Source organism: Arvicanthis niloticus, chromosome 14 (genome assembly GCF_011762505.2).
Source record: "Arvicanthis niloticus isolate mArvNil1 chromosome 14, mArvNil1.pat.X, whole genome shotgun sequence".
Taxonomy (NCBI): domain Eukaryota; kingdom Metazoa; phylum Chordata; class Mammalia; order Rodentia; family Muridae; genus Arvicanthis; species Arvicanthis niloticus.
This window is the reverse complement of record NC_047671.1, coordinates 25,252,569-25,272,855: the sequence shown is the minus strand read 5'-3', so window position 1 is coordinate 25,272,855 and position 20,287 is coordinate 25,252,569. Positions and strand designations below refer to the sequence as shown.

Genomic DNA, 20,287 nt, shown 5'->3' with positions numbered 1-20,287 from the left:
CATGCCAGCTGGGGCTACATAGCAAGACTCTGTTTCAAAAACCAAGTATCAAACAACAGAGATATTTATATATCATTTGAGATGTAACAAAATAAAAAACTTTAGTGAATATCATCACACTTTTGTTGCAGGATATTTGATCACACTGTGAACCCTCGAGGTTGTGTTAGTTACTAAAAAAAAACCTGTTTTCTAGTTGTGGTGTGGCTCAACTCTTAGCACATACCTTAATCCCTCCTGTAGAATACAGACACACCCCTAGCACACACCTTTAATCCCAAGCAATGAAGGTAAAGCTAATTTGTAGAAGGAAGCACCATGTTTAAAAGTGATATCTAATTGAGTGGCAGACAAAGTGATGAATCAGAGGAAGACTTGACAGTAGGATCTGCCCAACTTCCATGAGAAGACAGAATTTAGGGAAGCTCCTTAGGAGAAGCAGTGCAGGGAGCGGAGGCAGTTTTACCAGGACAATTGTACAGAGACAGGTGAAGACAGACCAAGCCAGAGAATAAGACGGAGGCACAAGATTAGAACAGATTGCTAGAGTTAGTTTGAGTCAAACAGAGCAATTCAGGAGGGGCCGAGATAGAGAGAAGCCAGATTGAATCAGTCAGCTTGGAGAGGAGCTTGAGCCAGAAAAGCTTAGTTGAGTCAGACAGCTAGAGCTCAAAAAGAACAAGAAAGGGTGAGCTAATTCAGCAGGAAGCCGCAGAGGCTGAAAACCTAGGCCTAGAGAGGCTAGAAGCTTCAAGGAGTAGGTCTCAGTTAGCATATAGAGGCAGTAATCCTCGGAGACAATTACATCAGGTGAATAAAAGTTACTCTACACATTTTATTAATATTTTTCTGTTAAGTAAACCTTATTTCTTTAAAAGACAAGACATAGCAATATGTATAATTTTCAGTGTATTCTTTAGTTTGAAATACAGGGATTTTTTGGTGTTCATATATTAAAACTAACATACATAAGAGCTGTAGTGGTGTGCTGACAGCTGGGGCTCTGCTGGCCTTAGCTGGCTTGTGTTTTACAGTGCTGCACGTGCAGGGCACACTAACGTATCCCTTGGCTCTCAGAAGTTCGGATTACAGCTTTATCTCTGGATGTTCCTTCCGTCCTTGCAGGTCACTTCCAGGTTGGCTCTGCTTCCTTATTGCCTTAAGGTTGAGCTTCTGGGTGAGGGAACAGCTGCTAGTCGGAGCAGCCACTGTGAGAAACCTCTGCAAAGGAGAAGGAGCATTCTGAGAGCCTCCCTTAAGTTCTGCCAAGAACTACTCACAAGACTCTAGCAGCCAGTGAGGAATCAGGAGTGCATCTCTGTTCCAAGACTGCTGGAGACTGAAATGGGGTTGTTGATAGGTCGGAAATGGGGTTAGAATGGTGAGACAAGGGAATGGAAAATTTGATCAAGAGCAGTAATGAATATAAGCTGCTTTCCTTCCTGCAGTATATTGGTTCCAATGGAAGCTAACTGTGAGCCACCGTGACAAGGTTACTGTTGTAAATTAGATCCAGGATGAGCTATTATTTTTTTTTATAGAGAGATGTGCCTCTGGGATGTGAATGACGGCAGATGCATTGAATTTACAAAATTAGCCTGCACACACACTGGCATACAGGTTTGTATCTATTTCTTTGAGTCAACACAGTTTATGACCAACACATCATTAAAACATGGGAGTCACTGGCCAGCCAGCCTACTTGATGAGTTTCAGGCCAGTGAGAAACCTAGTCTTAAATAAATAAATAAGTAAATATGATGGTGTCTTTAGAATGACACATGAGGTTGTCCTCTGGTCTTTACAGGTGTGTGCACACATATTTGTGTGCACCAACTACACTTATGTAAATGTGAAACACTTTCATTTTATATTATTTTAGTGTAAAAGCTGTGTCATGCTCATCATATGTAATTATTTTGATTTTAGTACAATTTGCAGTTATGGCTTAAAAACTTCTGTCTTATGTTTTAGGGGAATTATTTATTTCTGCTGAATATATTTTGAGTACTTTAAAATATCTAGTTCTGTTCTAGACCTTCTGTGTTTAGATTAGTAGTCATATAGAAATAGAAGACACCTTTTGTCAGATTTATGGCTATTATGGCAACTTACTGTCTTCCTCACTCATTCAGATCCAGAGAAGAGTTTTTAAATAATAATAACAATAACAAGTATTATATTTACTATTGTTACTGTTGTTATTGTTATCATCATCACCATCATCATTATTATTGAGACAGGACCTGTCTACATAGCCATGACTATTCTGGAACTTATTGTGTAGACCAGGCTTTCTTTGAACTCATAGTGATCTGCCTGCCTTTGCCTCCCAAGTACTGGGATTAAAGGTATGTGCCGTTACATTGGCACAGACTGTTTTTATGTACACAGAGATGACCCTTGGTGACATTTGCACTTACTGAATGACAGAAAAATAGCAATTTATTAAATGAGTCTGTGCAACATTTTACGTTAATATTTTTTTGAGAATTTCATATGTGTTTAGTCCATTTTAATCACACTTCCTCACTCCCAAGTTCTCCTGGGTCCCCTTCTATACCCTGTTCTTACGTTCTTGTACTCTTGTTCTATAATTATTGTTGTTTCTACGGAGTTCAGTTAGTGTTGCCTGTGGCTATAGAGGTGACTACTTGCACCTGAGCAACCTGTGAGGGGCCTTAAGGTCACTGAAGAAAATTGACTTAGCCTCCCTCAGCAGCTTACCCTCAGCTGAGGTGGGGTATAGCGATGAATACTTCAGGTGTGTTTTCTGTGCAGCACGGCTCTGCACCCACCCAAGAGTTCTGGATTCATGAATGAAACACACACACACAAGACAGACACACAGACACACACACACACACACACACACACACACACACACACAACCTTTATATTTTAATATGCCTTAAGTAGCTCAATGGCTGGTCACTTCCAAACCTCCCCACTGCTAGCACATACTCCTCTCCAGTATTCCTGAGTTATTACTTTCTAGAATCTATACTTTATCTCTGCTACCCCAGACCCAATGGGGGAGTGGCTCCTGGGGCTGCTTTTCCCCAATTCTTCCATGGTTCGTTCTTTGTCTTCCACAGCTCTCATGCTTGTATCCTCTTCCTTTCTTTTACCCTGGCTGTTTTCTTTCTCCCTTGCGTTTTCTTTCTGGGAATCCTCAAAGTTCTGCCTCTGTTCCCTGACCAGCTATTGGCCACTGGCTCTTTATCAACCAGTCAAAAAATCAACTGTTGGCAGGGACCCGCAGCGGGCGTGCAAATCCCCATGTAAGCACAAATCACAAATCAAATCCCCACCAGTGGGGCCTTGGGAGTCATTCATCCACTTGTGCTGGAATGGTAAATGGTGTGGTCATGCAGGTTTGGTGTAGCAGTCACAGGTGTTGAGAGTTCATGGGTGCAACTCCCCTTCATGCCCAGCAAATAGTAGAGACATCTTTTCTTAAATGCATGGAAAACTTGGATTTCCATGTAGACATCTTCCTTCTCAATATCAAAGTGGGAATATAGCACTAAGTCAAGTACAGAGGCTTTTAGTCAGGCAATTCTAATAAAATACCCGTGCCCTCGGGAAAGGACTCTTCTCTGCTACTTCCTCTGAGTTCACTCTTTCCACACGGCAGGCACACCTTCCCCTTGTGCATGTGCATGTGCATGTGCATGTGTCTAGGGGTCCTGGGAGAAAATAGATTATTCCAGCTTGAACATCAGTCATCCTTCATTTCTAGTCTCTGTTCACTGCATTAATACATTTCCTTGTTGCTGTGAAAAAAATACCTGCTAAGTTAGGGGAGCAAGGACTTATTTCAGGTTACAGTTCAAGTGGATACAGTTTGTCATTGTCAGAAAGGCATGGTGGCAAAGGTAAAGACACTACTGCAGTTAGGAAGCAGAGAAATGAATTCTGTGTTCAGCTTGGTTCTCAGCCCATGTGATAGTTTCACCCTCATTAAGGTGTGTCTTCCTTCAATTAACCCAACCTAGAAACTCCCTAGGATATTTTGAATTCCTACGTGGTTTGTGCTAGCTAGTTTTATATCAACTTGGTACAAGCAAGAGTTGCCTTAAAAGAGGGAACCTTAATTGAGAAAATATCCCTTAAGTCCAGTGGTAGGGCATTTTTTTTTTTTTTTTTGGTAGGAGGGTCCAGCTCCTTGTGGGTCGTGCCATCCCTGAGCTGGTGGACCTGACTTCTATAAGAAAGCTGGTCAGCAAGCAGTGGTGAATAAGCCAGTAAGTGGCACCCTGCATGGCCTCTGCATGAGCTCCTGGCTCCAGGTTCCTGCCTGTGCTCAAGTGCCTGCTGGCATTGTTTTTGATGATGAACTGTTATATAGGACTGTGAGTGAAATAAGGGCTTTCTCTCCAAGTTGTTTTGGTCATGGTGACTGATCACAGTGACAGTGATCCTCACTAAGGTGTGGTTCAAGGTTCTGCCTATGGGTAGACTGTGACAGATGGTGTATCTGTCATGCTCACCTGTTCCTATCAGAATTCAGAGTAGTTCTGTGACTCATATGAGTTTCTTTTTTATTTAATTTGTTAAGCTCATTTTATTTGCTTTTTTTTTTTTTTTTTTTTTTTTTTTTTGGCTTGTGTGGTGATACTTTACCTTACTTCTGGGACTCTGATGGTAGAGGTAGGTGGATGTCTGTGAATTTGATGCTAGGATAGTGTATATTGAGAGTTCCAGGCCAACCAGAGCAGAGCAACATTGTGAGACCCTGTATAAAAACAAAACAACAACAACAAAAACAGAAAGCAAAGCAAAACAAAAAACCCAAACCTAAACCAAACTAAAACAAAACCCAAACAAACAAACAAACAAGTAAAACCCAAACTAACAAAACCAAAACACAAAACCAAAAATGCGTCCCCTACCTCCTCATGAAATTATCTGCTTTAGATGCTAGAGATAAGGATAAAAAAAATTAATCATTAGTTTTGCCTCGTAAGAGTTCAAAAGTGAGTATGTGACACTAGGAAAATATTTTTTCTTAAATATTAAAAATTAGTATAACCCAACATGGATTTACTCACCTGGAATGATTACTGGAATAATGCAATGCAGTGTTTACAAGAATATCATAACATAATGCATGATTTTCAAGTTTCTCAACTGAAGCAGTACATTTAAAAAATATATGTTTTAAAATTTGAATTTAGTTCTACCAGTTCTCTGTTGGAAATCAGCAAGAGGGAAGGCTTCTGTGCCATGGACATTACCCTGAAATCCTCGTGGTGGATGCCACCAGCCTTGAGGTGTTGTATTCTCTGGTATCAAAGATATCGCCAGACTGGATTAGCTCCATGAGCATTATCCGCTCACACCGGACACAAGGTCAGTAGGTCAGTCCTTCCGGCAGCTTGAACATCACCCTGCTGCTTAGTTTACTGTGACAAGCTATAATTTGTCAAAGTTAACAATTCTGGTTTATTCTTATATCCAACAGATACTTGTTTCTGTAATTTGTGATTTGTCCCCTTCACAGTGGGTTTTGGCTGGATTAATATTTAACTCACAGGTGTTAGATTACCTCCCCTCTGTGTGGCGGGTCACCAGGCTCTGGGAAGCTTTAGCCTATGAGAGTTTTCTCCAGTGAGGCAGGCTTAGCATTGCTAGCCTGTGGTGGTGATAAGACCTGTAGCTTCATGTGTGTTTCTGGATTCTGGTCTTATCTCTTGCCAAGAGGCACCATTTGTCATGGAGACAGTAAAGGGAAGAGAAAATTGAATGACCATGTATAACTGCTTACACTCAGTCAGTCTTGCTACTGCTTCTTCATTTGCTTTGAAGCCTTTCATCTTCATCGGAAACCATCAGGGCAAACATTATTTGTTTCAGAAAAGAACAGTAATGTAAACACTGAGTTTATATAATGATAAGCATAGGGAACTATGTTTTTCTGAGTTCATGAGAGCAGACTGTTTTAATGTTAGAAGAAAGCATGCTGTGTTTTACCTTGGCTTCTTGTCTCTCCCTGGTTTAGAGGACACTGTGGTAGCGCTCTCCGTGACAGGTATTCTGAAGGTGTGGATTGTTACCTCTGAAATTAGTGGAATGCAGGTGAGTGGGCAGTGATATCTATCTTTATTATTTTATCATTTAAACCTTGGAGGATTCGTATTTTTTTAAAGAAGCTTTTCTATTGAAACAATCACATGCACATATTAGAAAAGATCCTTACTTTCGATTGCTAGCATGAGTGAATTATTTTTCTCTGTTCCGATGGAGAGGTTTGCTCCATCAAGAATGTAAAATAAGAAATGTATCATCCAGGATATGCAGTAGAGAAATGTAAGAGGTGTTTTCCTCCTGCTTTTGTTTAAAATAACAGTTAGAAGGGCTTGCTTGAATGAACTAAACCGACTACCCGTTTTAGTTACTTTTGCATCCTCCTTACAGCACAGTGACAGAGTGCAGAGTGTCAGACTGACAGAAGCAGTCTGAGGAAGGAAGGACTTGGTTTCCTCCGTGGTTTCAGAGACTTCAGTATGTAGTCTTTGGCATGACTGACTGGCCAGTAGTGAGCGACATCATGACTGCAGGAGTGTAGAGGGCAAGGCCCCTGATTACCCTGGGGCAGCAGGAAACAGAGAATAAGGATGGGACTTGGGACCAGGTATAATAAAGGTGTGCCTCTCGCGACCAACTTCGGCTGCACACACCTCCTGAAGTTTCCAGTGCTTCCCGTTGTTATCAGCATAGGGTGAATAATAAGGTTTAACATTTGAGCCCGAGGGGGCATTTCATATTCAAATACCAACATCATCTAAAACAAACAAACAAACAAACAAACCATTAAAAGCCATTTTTAGTCTTCTTTCATAGTCAGTCATGTGGACTAGAATAATTATTTACTTTTGGCAAGAAAGATCAGTTTCCTAACTATATTAATATTTTTCACTTCAGTTAAGGAACTATTAGTGTTGAACTTGAAAAGACTGGAAGAATTAATCAGTTTTTTAAAAAATGAAAGTATTTATAACCATAGGACTACAGCAAAATGCAATCATCTGCCATTTCCAGCGAAGATGTTCTGACTTCACATCAGGGCTTAAATGTTGGACAGCTTCGGAGCAAGGACTTTTGTCCCACTCCTCATTTTTAAAAATTATTTATTTTATGTATATGAGTGCTTTATCTGCACACCTGCAGATAAATGGAAGGCAATGGATCCCATTACAGATGTTTGTGAGCCACCATGTGGTTGCTGGGAATTGAACTCAGGACCTCTGGAAGAACAGCCAATGTTCTTAACCACTGAGCCATCTCTCCAGCCCATGTCCTGTTCTTCTTAAGAGTACACTTGCTGCTGTTGCTATCTTGGCTTTTTTACCCAAGGGTTTAAAATGATGAATGTGTCACATGGTACTTTTGTTCCCTGGTTGTGTCTTTATCATTTTGTGATGATTTTAATTAATATATGTTATTTCTAAGACTTTGTAAATCCTTTTTCTCTTCAGGATACTGAGCCAATATTTGAGGAGGAATCCAAACCAATTTACTGTCAGAATTGCCAAAGCATCTCTTTTTGTGCATTCACGCAGAGGTCACTTTTGGTCGTGTGCTCCAAATACTGGAGGGTAAGTGGAAAATACGAAGTCATGCTCTTATGGTTTATGATACAGTACAGCTCACCAGATTCTCCTAAGGATGTGTGTGTCACAAGACTTGACAGTCAGTTGGAACTCCTGTTTGGTTGGATGTGTAGCAGTCTTTGTGTTTTACTCTGTGGGATGGTTTAATGACTATTTTATTGGTCTTCATTTCTACTTTTTGCTGTTACTTAGTTATTGTGTAAGGGATGGTAATGAGGTCTCTGTAGGCTGGACGTTTCTCTTTTGTCGTATGTTGTGAAACCTAAATAATACATATTTCCTGGCTTCTTCAAATTGGAAGTCTTAACTCTCTCACTGGACAGCTAATGATGAGAGGAGGATTTTTCCATCTACATTGCTTGTCTTTAATCATAGAAAACTAGCCAGTGTGTTTTGAACATTTGTTCTGTACTTAGCAATTTTTAAAGCTTCCATGTATTTAACAAATTATTCCTTTTATTTTTTTGTGTGATTTTAATAAAATTACATCATTTCCCCCTTCCCCTTCCTCCCTCCAAACTCTTCGATATATTTCTTCTTTATTTATGGCCTCATTGATGTGTGTGTGTATGTGTGTGTATGTGTGTGTGTACACATACTTTCCTAAATACATCAACACAACCTGCTCAATCTATGTCATGTTACTTGAATGTATGTGTTCAGGGCTGACCATTTGGCATTGGAATGCAGATTGGTGTGCCTTTCGGGGAAGACTTTCTCCAGCTCTCAGTGTGCCTCAGTCTCCTGCCTGGAGAGCTTTCTCAGTGTCAGCATGTCTATTGCAGTTGTCCTGGTTCAGCTCTCATTTTGCCAGTCCTGCTGGACTTCATGGTGTAACTTCTGACAGTTCTGGGAGATGTCATTTCAGAACAAATCCTTGGGCTCGTATAATTTCCAGCCCCCTGGGGACCATCCTCCAATTGTCTCTGCACCTTAGGTGAGGGAATTATTTTGTAGATGTATTTATTGGGACTGGACTCCACAACTCTTCTTTTTGATTGATTGTGGTTTTCTGTAATGGTTTCCATCTGTTGCAAAAGAGAGGTTTCTTTGATGTAGGGTGAGGACAAATATTTAGAATTTAGTTGGGGATTATGCTGACTGACTAATTTCAGTACTTATACCATCTGAGGAAAGGGTACTTGTTATTTAAATCTGCTTAACAAATCCCTCAAAAACTTACATTAGAACAGTAGAAATGTATTCTTGTCCAGTTTTGTGAGGGGTCAGGGCTTAGTTTACTGGGCACCTCAGGCTGAGTTTTCCATAGGCTGCCATCACAGTATCTTTGGAGACTTTGATCTCATTTGCGAGTTTAGCCTTTGTCGGATTTCCTACGCTTCTTTATGTGACAGTTAGGTCTTTGATCTCTCTGACTGGTGAGTGAAGACATTCTTCCCATTCCTTATTCCTTGAGTGATGACAGCCTTGTAGCCCTCTCACTGGAGCCGCCCTCAGCAGGCCAGCAGGCTTCTCTCCTAGTAAGTGAGCAAGTAAAGGACAAAGATGCTCTTAATCTCAGAATTGAGAACTCATGACTCTCACTATGTTCTAGGAAAAAAATATGCTCTAGAAACTGTCAGAAAATCCAGCCTGAACTGAAGGGAGGAGGGTGTTAGGTGGTCACCGCTCAGAAGCCACCTACCATGGTTGGAACAGTTGCTTTATCTAACTTGAAATATAAATGTATTTTTATGAGTATGGATGTTTTCCTGCACGTTTGTCTGTGTACCATGTATGTAGTAGATGACAGTTAACACAAAGGCCCATAGCTTGTCAGGTGCAGAGACGAAGAGACTGGGAGTACTTGGCCTTAAATGGGACATGCCACACCTCTCTCCTCAAGGGTCATGGATCTACATGAAAGAAGATGGCAGAAAGATGTAAGAGCCAGAGGTGGTCCATGACTTCAGTGACACAGTGCTTTCCAGACACAGCTGGGCAGTTGTACACATGAACTAACAGTGTTATGATAGCCAGACAAAAGCAGGGCACGGAGGAGAGGGGATGGACATGAAGTCCCACCTCTAGCTCAGGGGTTGTTGGCATTGGATGGCTCCTGGGAAGGGGAAAGTTTGTTTTCTTTAACGGAATGACGCCTGGTCCATTGACCACACTCTAGGGCAGCTCCAGTCCCAGGGAGAGTCGGCTAATGCAAACTGGACTTTGATTGGTTTAAGAAGGTGGCGAAATGAAGTTTGTGGGTAGAGAGGTGGGGCATCTTGGAGGATTTGGGGGAGAGGGATGAATATGATCCAATAACATGGAATGAAATCTCAAGGAATTAATTAAAACATTGTAAAATGCTTCCTTGGGACAGATTGAAGCCCACACAGTGAGAAAGGATGTTTATGATGTATGCATATATGAATAATGTGTTTATTGTTATAAAAAAGCTTGTATGAGGAGAAACAAAAATATAAATAAACCACTAGGAAAATGGACAAAACTTTTTCGGAAAAGGAGAGAGCCAGGTGGTTAGTAAATGTAAGAAAAGTGCAGTTTCGGCGTAAGAGACACGCATGTACGAACAGAGCTGCACCTGGATTAGTGGTTGAGAGCGCATGCTCTGGACTAACAAGGAGTGGAACTCAGATCACAGTGCCCACTTGAGAAGCCAGGTGTTCCTGCAGATGTCCATAGCCCTACCCTTAGGGGAGGAGTCAGGAGGACCTCTGGGGCCTGCTACTCTCCAGCCTAGGTGAGAGGAGACCTAGTTCAGGAGAGAAGCTGTCTCATAGGAACAGGTGAAGAGGGAGGGAGGACGATACCTGCTACCCCAAACACACACCCAAATAATTAGAGCCTTCAAGTCATCAGAATGACTCTGCAGATGACTAGAATTTGCCAGTTTTAGTATGGTCAAATTGTGTGTGTGTCTTCCATACTATTATGACACATTTTACTTTTTTTTTCTGTTGCTCAATGGCTACCTCCATGCTTAAAAAAAATAACTACTCAAAAATAACTACTCCCAGTTTTAGTAAAAACACGCAATAAGGTAGCCACGGGTGAACAGGTTACAGTCTAGAGCTCCTTCAGTGGCTGATTCCAAACCATTGCTGTTTGTGATTCCCTGGAAGATCACATTACATTGATATGATTGAACATGCACTTTGAGTGAGCATCCTTACCCCTAGGGTAGTAAGGACATCTCTCACAGAAACCCATCACCCCTTGTTTCTGATGAAGTTGAGGCACTGTATAACAGTTCAGACAAACAGTAGTATAAACAAAAAGCATACACAAACAAACTAAAAGTTATCTAGAGAGTTTTGTAATCTGAAATACTCTTAGATTTGGCCTCAGACTCGCTGTGTAGCTGGGACTGACCTAACTTCTAACCCTCCTGCCTGCACTTGAGTGCTGGGGCTGGCGTTTGCAGACCTGGTTTATGTAGCGGTGGAGATGGAACCTGGAGTCTCATGCATGCTAGGCAATCACTCTACTGAGTTATATTCCTAGCCAAAGTCATTGTTTTCTCTGAAGAAGAGTAACATAAAAAAAGACTGTGCTATTGAATGATGAATTCTCACTCCCCTTGAGCAATTTTAGAATGTCCTTTTATTAAGTATTGCAAGTATTGGGAGTGGTTGAAAGAACTAGTCTGTTAGGAAGTGTAAGCCCAGGGCTTTTATACCTCCTAGTTTATCACATATTGGTACATACCTACTTCTTCTTTCTTTCCTTCTTTTCCTTTCTTTCTCTCCCTCTCTTTCTTTCTCCCTTCCTTCCTTCCTTCCTTCCTTCCTTCCTTCCTTTCTTTCTTTCCTTCTTTTTTTTTTTTTTTTTTTTTTTTTTTTGAGACAGGGTATGTTATGTAGCCTTGGCCAACCTGAAAGTCCCGTGTAGACCCCAATAGCCTCAAACTCACAGAGCTCTGCTGGCCTCTGCTGAGATTGCCAGTGTGCACCATACCCAGTTCCTGTGTGTGACATTGACCGAGTGTTACTCGTGTCCTCTGTATCTGTCTCCTGATGGTAGATCAGGGTTCCGATAACTGCTTGCCTGTGTCCTTTAGTGGTTCTGAGGGTCAGATAAGATAATTGTAAATGTACCTGTGAACTTCATGTGCTTTGTAAAAGTAAGCCTATGCAAGATCACTAGGTGCTGTTCCTAGTGAAATTATAGTACCTTGGTCTTTCCATACAGAATTACTAAATATTAAAATAGTCTTTTAAGTTCCTATTCATAATAAGAATTTCAGAACACTGATGCAATAAGGCCAAGCAAGATAATTCTATTGAGCTGAAAAATATTACAATGTCAGAGTGTATGGTCAGACACGTGGCAGATAAACACAGTGTCAGTTATGTTAAGTGCTCTAGAGGGTGGAGTTCCTATTATTTGCCTCTGTCCAAGGTGTGCTTTCTTCTTCAACACACATGACTAAGGATCCCTGTTCTGATGCTGGGAACACACCTACTGCACTTGACCTAGTTCACTGTCTGCCAGAGGTCACCCAGAGTTGGGACCTATGATGACTGCCCCAAATCTCACTGAGAAAATATCTTCATCTGCTGGATCATATCTTAAAAGCCTTGGTTTGTTAACTATGTTGTCAGAAGTTTTCTTTCAGGTGAAAAGTTATTCTGTCTTACTTAAATCATAACAAGCTGGAGTATTTAAAAATTGTGAATTTCTTTTTCTCCTAGGTGTTCGATGCTGGCGACTACTCCCTGTTGTGTTCAGGTCCTAGTGAAAATGGACAGACATGGACTGGAGGGGACTTTGTGTCTGCAGACAAAGTCATCATTTGGACTGAAAATGGGCAGAGTTACATTTATAAACTCCCTGCCAGGTATGAAATAGATATGTTAAGATTTTAGTTAAATGTAAAGGATTCAGAATTTGAGGCATAACTCTAAAGTAAGAACATTTATGGATTGTAAATATTTAGCTTCAGAATGTCTTAAGGTTTGTATATAATTTCAGTTTAACTTCTAGATACAAAGAACCAGGTAGATTTTTTACACTCACTTATTTTCTACATGCGTGTATGTTCATGTGTGTATGTGTATACCGCTGTGTATGTGTACAGGTCAGAGGACAACTCATGGGCATAGTTCTCTCCTTCCATGTAGGTTCCAAGGATCAAGCTCAGGCTGTCAGACTCGGCAGCAAGCTGTCTCACCTGTGAGACGTCTCATGAGCCTTCAAAGAATGGTTTTTAAAGTTATTTAATGTGTACTTAAATACTGAAACTTAAAAACCCCATTTTTGTCTATTGTCATAAAGTTTGGAATAAAAATATTTTCATATCATTTATTTTATTTCTTTATTTGATTTTGAGACAAGATCTCATTATGTAGCTCTGACTGTCCTAGAACTCACTGTGTAGACCAGGCTGGCTTTGAACACACAGAGTACTATATGCCTCTGCCTCCAAGTGCTAGGACTAAAGGCATGCACCACCACGCCTTGCCCTCCTATGGGTATTTAAGTGGATACTTACTTTCCTGTTTCAGTTGCCTTCCAGCTAGTGATTCATTCCGCAGTGACGTGGGGAAAGCAGTTGAAAATTTGATTCCTCCTGTGCAGCATAGTCTCTTGGATCAGAAGGATAAAGAGGTAAAGTTTTTCAGGTATCATTTATAATTAATAATTACATTGATGGTGTATAGACATTTCAGAGATTCAGTAAAGTCCAGCAGCGTGTTTGATTTCACTAACAAATTGATATGGTGAGTTACAAGCACATTTCAAAATTTGCAGGTTTTTAATATGCAATTTAACTATTAAATAGTACCTGCCTGTATGTAAGAATGCAAGTGATCTTATCTTGATTATGTATTAGAATTGACTTTTTTTTAATAAAATTCGTATTGACCATTTAATTCTTTTATACTTATACAGTTAAAACACAGTGAAGATAGTTTTTAACGGACAAGGATAATTGTGTGTTAATGGTGCCTGATGCTGTTTGTTATTTGATTCATGCATTGCAGTATCTCTCAAATCAAATAGTGACTCAAAAACCTGGATATTAAAAATAAAAATTAAACATTTTTTTTTCGTATTGAACTAGAAACTCACCTTGTTTCCCAAAAGCCTTTTGTACTGTTAATAATTGAACTGTGTGGGCTGGAGAGATGGCTCAGTGGCTCAGAGCATTTGCTGCTCTTTCAGAAGATTTGGGTTTAGTTCCCAGTACCTTCACGGTGGCTCACAACTGACACTAACTGTGCTCCTAGGGGACCCAGTACCCTTTTCTAGTCTTTATGGGCAGCAGGCAACACATGTGACACACAAATGCTGCAGGCAAAGACTCATACACAGAAACTAAAAGAAAACTGAAACGTAGTAACACTTATATTGGATTTTGTACTCTGGTCTCTGGGAACAGTAAAAAAGAAGCTTTGTCTAGGAAAGAAAAGTCGTGTATGCTTTGGTTTGGGTTTTGGGTTCCAGTTTTATCATTCTGAACCTTTTGTCCCACCCATCAATGGAGAATGGAGGAATGGTAAGTGGAAGGGAAATGTTTTTATTTTTTCTATGAATATTTTAAATATAGAATTTGTTCATCTAGGTATATTTAAAAATCCTATATAAATTCTTTTCTTCCTACTTCCTTGAACTCCTACTTGGTACCATCCAGCTTGGTCAGTCACTTCAGCTAAACTAAGGGATAGCGATGCATATGAAACCACCTGCATTAATAAAACATAACATACTGGGTTAGTTACATTCTTTGTTGCTGTCACAAAATACCTAACATCAGAGTCAAGGAAGCAGGATGTGCTTTGCCGTATGATTGGAGGATCCAGTCTATCTTGGTGGGGAAATCTAAAGACAGAGGCCTAAGGCAGCTGGTTATGTTGCTTCCATAATCAGAATGCTGGTGTTCTGCTTGCCTTGTGGCTTATGCAGTCCTGACCCAGCCTGTGGAAATCTAGAAGATCCTTCACACACATATTCAGAGGCCCGTCTTTACTGATTCTTGATCCTGTCAAGTTAACAGTTATTATTAACCATCATGTGCACGTGATTTTCTTTAAATACCAACTGTCTAGCATGTGCTGGTATATTTTATATTGAAATGTACGTGTGATATGGTGAGAGACACTCAGACACTGAAATGTGATATTGGTTCTTGTAGCTTCCTTTTAAGTATATAGTTTTAAATTAAAATCATCAAAATGTAAGTACAGTTAAATACTTGTCTATGCATACTATAGGTAAATTCTAGAGGCCAGTAATTTTTTGAAGCAATCAAATATATATTTGTTATGTTTTGCATTTCATACATGAGTACTGTATTTACATCACTTCCAGCTGTGCTTTCCCAGCCCAGCCTCTCCTGTGTCTCTTGGCTCCCTCCCAACCTGATGACTTTCTTCTCTTTTGTTACCTAGTTACACATATATGTGATTATCAATAGTCTTCTGAATCCGCTTAGTGTCGCTTATGTGTAGAGCGCTTCCCTTTCTTTCTTTCTTTCTTTCTTTCTTTCTTTCTTTCTTTCTTTCTTTCTTTCTTTCTTCTTTCTTTTTAAAGTAGAGACTTCTTTCTGGTTAAGCGTGGCCTGATTTCTAGATTAATTATCTAACAACAAATAAGTAACTTTCCCTGTGATTGGTAACCACTTTTTATAAAATTGAACACAAGACTATAAACACTAGTTTTAGAGAAATGTTACAGAGTTTTTCATTCATTTAGCATTTATGTTCTACTGTAGTTGACATGAATATGAACACTATTAAATTACATAAAAGTATACTGAATAATCATGCTGTAGCCATTTTTAAAACTGGGGTATGAACAAAGCATCAAAATACCTTAATATGAACACATGTTAATCTATAAAATATTTGAATTCCAAATACAGCTAAAGACACTCGAATTTTTTTTTTCCTTTTTTTGGCAGTTGGTAATTTGTCCTCCTGTTACTCGATTTTTCTATGGATGCAAGGAATATTTGCATAAGCTACTAATTCAGGGTGATTCTTCTGGAAGGTTAAATATTTGGAACATAGCAGACATAGCAGATAAACAGGAAGCTGATGAAGGTAATAGTAAATCTGCACATTGAGTTCATAATTTTTTTAATATAAGACTTTGAATCATAACAAAATTGAAAATATTTATGTATCACTTTCTTTAAGAAAGTAAACATTTGGTACATTACTGACTCAATCAACATTATTTATTTAATGTTATTGCTATTTTTTAAACACAAATATATTTATTTTATATGACACTAAACCTCTACAGGGCTAAAAATGACAACTTGTATTAGTTTGCAAGAGGCATTTGACAAACTGAAGCCTTGTCCTGCTGGAATTATCGATCAGCTAAGTGTGATTCCCAACAGCAGTGAACCTCTTAAAGTAACTGCAAGCGTCTACATACCAGCACATGGGCGACTTGTTTGTGGCCGGGAAGATGGAAGCATTATCATTGTGCCTGCCACCCAGACGGCCATAGTTCAACTACTGCAAGGAGAACACATGCTCAGAAGAGGTACTCAGAAGATCTCCCTGTGTTGTAACCCTGATGTGGAGAGGTTCTCCATGCTGTAATTTAAGAAATAAGACCAGTTGGTATATTGCTAGTGTAATTGGTAGTGTACAATCAATTAAATTTTAAATATCTGCTATTGCAATAAATACTATGAATGCCTATAAATAAGAAAGTATTCAAAATCTCCTTTGCACATATTAATAGTTTCATAAATTATTAGTTGAATTGATTACTATATAGGTATATTATCAGCAATATTGATACTCTTCTAAAACAGTGTTGTTGAACTAATGCAATTTTTTTAGTAGCAGTATTAACAGTAAAATAAATAATGGGAAATTACTACATGTTATGTACTCAACATAGCAACATTATTTTCATTTCTATTTGTAATAAATAAAGAAGTTATTATTGAAATACTTTATATTTTTTTTGTACCAATTCTTGAAAACTTGGAATGTGCAGCCCACTTATACAAACCCTCACCCCATCTTAAAGGCCTGTTAGTCTTGGGACACTAGCAGCTCCACGCTCCACAGACCTGTTCATTGAAGCGTTGTGAAGACTTTAATTTTCCAGTTCTGAATTCCAAACCTCTTTGGCAGGTTGGCCCCCTCACAGAACCCTCCGTGGCCATCGGAACAAAGTCACGTGTCTGCTGTATCCTCATCAGGTCTCAGCTCGGTATGATCAAAGATACCTGATATCTGGAGGTGTGGATTTTTCTGTCATAATTTGGGACATATTTTCTGGAGAAATGAAACATATCTTCTGTGTTCATGGTGGTGAGATCACACAACTTCTGGTCCCACCGGAAAACTGTAGTGTAAGTTGCTTTATCTAATATGATTTCTCTATGGTAGAGGAAGGGGCTTTGTTGCTCTCAGGCATGTAAATAGGATCCACACAGTAACTTAAAGTGTAAGATTTTATTTGTATTTGATAAATATGAACCTAGTATTTCTCATTTATATTGATGATTAAGTTGTCAGAGCTGCTTTTCTGTTAGTATATTTTTTAGAACAGAATATTTGGCAAACTAATAGATTATTAAGCACTTGTATACTTCTGCATGTAGATCTTATGTTCTTTAAAATGTTATGGAATTTTGTTGTCACACAATCTCCAAAGTGGTCCAGCAGGGGGCAGCATGGCTTTTGGAAACAGTAATGTAGGCAGCCAGTGTAATCATGAGTGTTTGTGTCTTCATTTGACAATGTTAGGTTCTGTTTCCCAGATATAGGTCTGACAATATGAATAGCATATATGACTAAGTATATATATTAATTTGACAAATGTTCACTGCCAGAGAGAACAGTTAACAAATTATATTTTCTTTTTCTTTATTTTTATTTTTTAGAATTTTATATTTGAATACTAAAATGATTTACATTGCTTTTACCTCTCCCTCCCCTGCAGCTCCTCCTGCATGCCCCCCACTCCTTTTCAAATTCAGGACCTCCTCTTTTAAAGTTATTCTTATGCGTGTGCGTGCGTGTACACACACACACACACACACACACACACACCCTACCTTACAAAATCCGTTTAGTGTTGGTTGGATGTACATGTATTTAGGGCTGAGCACCTGGGATTGGATAATCTATCAGGAGGCTTGTTCCTGGAAAAATTGATTCTTTCTCTCTCAGCAGTCATTAATTGCCTGTAGGCTCTCCGTTTCTGGGTAGGACCTTGTGAGATTTACTTTGTCAATATTGGCATGTCAGCTTGTGTTGTCATTACGCAGGTGTTAGGCAGGCCGCTGCTTTGTCAAGATTTCGTGGATGCCGTTTCCCCATCAGATCTAGAAGACACTTTCCTACAGCAGCATCCGGGGCCTCTGGCGCATGCGCTATCTCTGCCCCCTCTTCTGCAGCCTTCCCTAAGCCTCAGGTTTTCTTTTTAGCAATTTTTCTTTCCTCCTAAAGAAAGGACTGAAAGCTTTTTTTCCTGATTAGCATTTTTCATGTGTTTTTGAGTCTGAATTTTTTTGTTAACTGGACTTGAATGTCATGTTTCAAAAAAAATGCTTATAAACCTAGCACAATGTCTGAATCAAGCAAAGTAAATATGTTTATATAAATTACCAAAAAGCAGGAAGCAGGATGTAACTATTTATTAAAAAGAAATTGTCACAGCTTCAAAGCCGGCTTGGTGATTAAAAAGCATTTGTTACTTTTTCAGAGGACCCAGGTTCAGTTCCCAGGACCCACATGGTAGTTCACAACTCTGAATAATTTCAGTTTCTGGGGTTTTGATGCCTTCTTCTGGCTTCCTTGATCAAACTATAGTCACCTGGTATAAATACATACGTGCAGGCATAACTCATATATACACATAACTTTTAAAAATGTAATTATCTACAATATTATTTTTTCTGTTTACATTTAATTCATCATATTTGAGAGCATTTTCATGCCATCAGTGAAAGTGAAATTTTAAAAATTAAATAAATAATTCTAGTGAGCAGAATGGAAGGCAGGACGGAAAGTGACTCTGCTACCCGACTCCTGGCCCAGTGTGGCCCTGGCTAGGTGTCTGCAGCTGACAGAAAGGGCTGGAGGTTTCCTGGAAGGGCAGCTTGGGAAGTGTGAGGGGGAAGAGCTAAGCTTGTGTCAGAATGCAAATAATTTTAAAAGATATCTTCTTATTTATTCCTTTTATTTTTTATTTTCTGAGAAAGGGTGTTGGGTCTCATTTATAGTTCTGGCTGTCCTTGAACTCACTATGTAGATCAGGCTGGTCTTGAATTCACAGAGATCCTTCTGACTCTGCCTCTTGAATACTGGGATCAAAGGTGTTCGCTACTGTGCCTGGCTTTCTGTTCATCTTTCTATGTCACTAAATATGTTAGTATAAGATTGCTTTTAGTGATTTAAGAGGCAATTTTAATTTATTTTACTGGTTTTCTGTTACCAAAATTAGGCATAAGAATTAGTATGGCTAAGTGTTTTTGTAGGTGGAATTATTTTTTTTTAAATAGATTCTTAAGTTGGAATTTGTGTACAAAAATAAATGAATTTTTATATACCCATTTTTCATATAGTCTTGATCATACTTTTTTCCCTCCATAACTCCTCCCAGACCCTTCCAACTTTAGGTTTTTTATCTTTCTTTTTCAAAAATAGAAAAGCTGCCGGGCGGTGGTGGCACATGCCTTTAATCCCAGCACTTGGGAGGTAGAGGCAGGTGGATTTCTGAGTTCAAGGCCAGCTTGGTCTACAGAGTGAGTTCCAGGACAGCCAAGGCTACACAGAGAAACCCTGTCACACACACACAAAACCAAAAAATGAAAAAGCTGTATGTTCTCTGTCTCTTAAAAAAAAAAAACCCAAACACTACAAACGTACAGAAACTAAAGCCAAAACAAACATGGGATACATATCCACCACATTCCAGGGCAGGCCGTGTGTCCAGGAGTAGTTGGCCAACACAGAACAAACTTCATCTCTGTGTGTGTGTGTGTGTGTGTGTGTGTGTGTACTTCTGTGTTTTGTTTTGGCATTATTTTGTCATATTTTTCAAGGCATTTGAACTGAAGTGGCCACATCACCCTTCAAAAACCTAGAAATAGGTCAAGCTACCATTCATTGTACTTACAGAATTCTTCACCATCCTTTTCAGTTTTAAACTTCATTAATTTGGGGGGCATATATGTAAGTAAAGCTCCATCTTTAGAAAGTACAGAAGCATTCAGATAGAATAAATTGGACAGTTTTGGCTGGTTCATGTAGTTTTGTGTTTTCTAATCTTTCTTCCCTGAGAAATCTGAGGGATTGTATTCAGGACTTGGAGTGTTTTAGGCAAGGGCTCTTCCAGCTGCCCACATCCCATCCCTTGGCTTTTTAAGACTGGATTTCCTTGTGCATCTGAGCTTGGCTGTGAAGTCCCTAAGCAATCCAGGTGGCTCTGGAACTTGTGACCCCTCTGCCTTTGGCTCCTGAGTGCTGGAATTATAGCTGTAAAGCTTGACTGTTGTTTAGTTTTTAATTTATGGTCATATGCTACTGTATTTAAAATAAAATGATATTTTTATGCTATATATTGCTTAAATATTCAAATTTTGTAATGTGCTCCAACTCTTATGTAGGGTCCTAAAAAGAGTAGTACAACAGTAAGGAATTTTCAGTGAAGCTCTCTTTCACAGAATTAAGAGAGATTTAGTCTGCTGGCTGTATCAATATTATACCAAATATTTAAAAAAA

The 20,287-nt window shown here is 39.3% G+C and overlaps 1 protein-coding gene across 2 annotated transcripts in view; it reads left to right on the top strand.

Annotated features, from left to right (window-relative positions):
• Wdr7 (WD repeat domain 7) overlaps nt 1-20,287 on the top strand; it is a 259,944-nt gene that overhangs the window by 14,140 nt on the left and 225,517 nt on the right. For both annotated transcript variants that reach the window (XM_034517777.1, XM_034517776.1), the window contains exons 4-12: nt 1,542-1,620; nt 5,184-5,358; nt 6,008-6,084; nt 7,485-7,604; nt 12,275-12,420; nt 13,088-13,190; nt 15,487-15,628; nt 15,834-16,082; nt 16,688-16,908. In XM_034517777.1, coding sequence (XP_034373668.1) covers nt 1,542-1,620; nt 5,184-5,358; nt 6,008-6,084; nt 7,485-7,604; nt 12,275-12,420; nt 13,088-13,190; nt 15,487-15,628; nt 15,834-16,082; nt 16,688-16,908 — 1,312 coding nt within the window. The remainder of the gene's footprint in view (nt 1-1,541; nt 1,621-5,183; nt 5,359-6,007; nt 6,085-7,484; nt 7,605-12,274; nt 12,421-13,087; nt 13,191-15,486; nt 15,629-15,833; nt 16,083-16,687; nt 16,909-20,287) is intronic.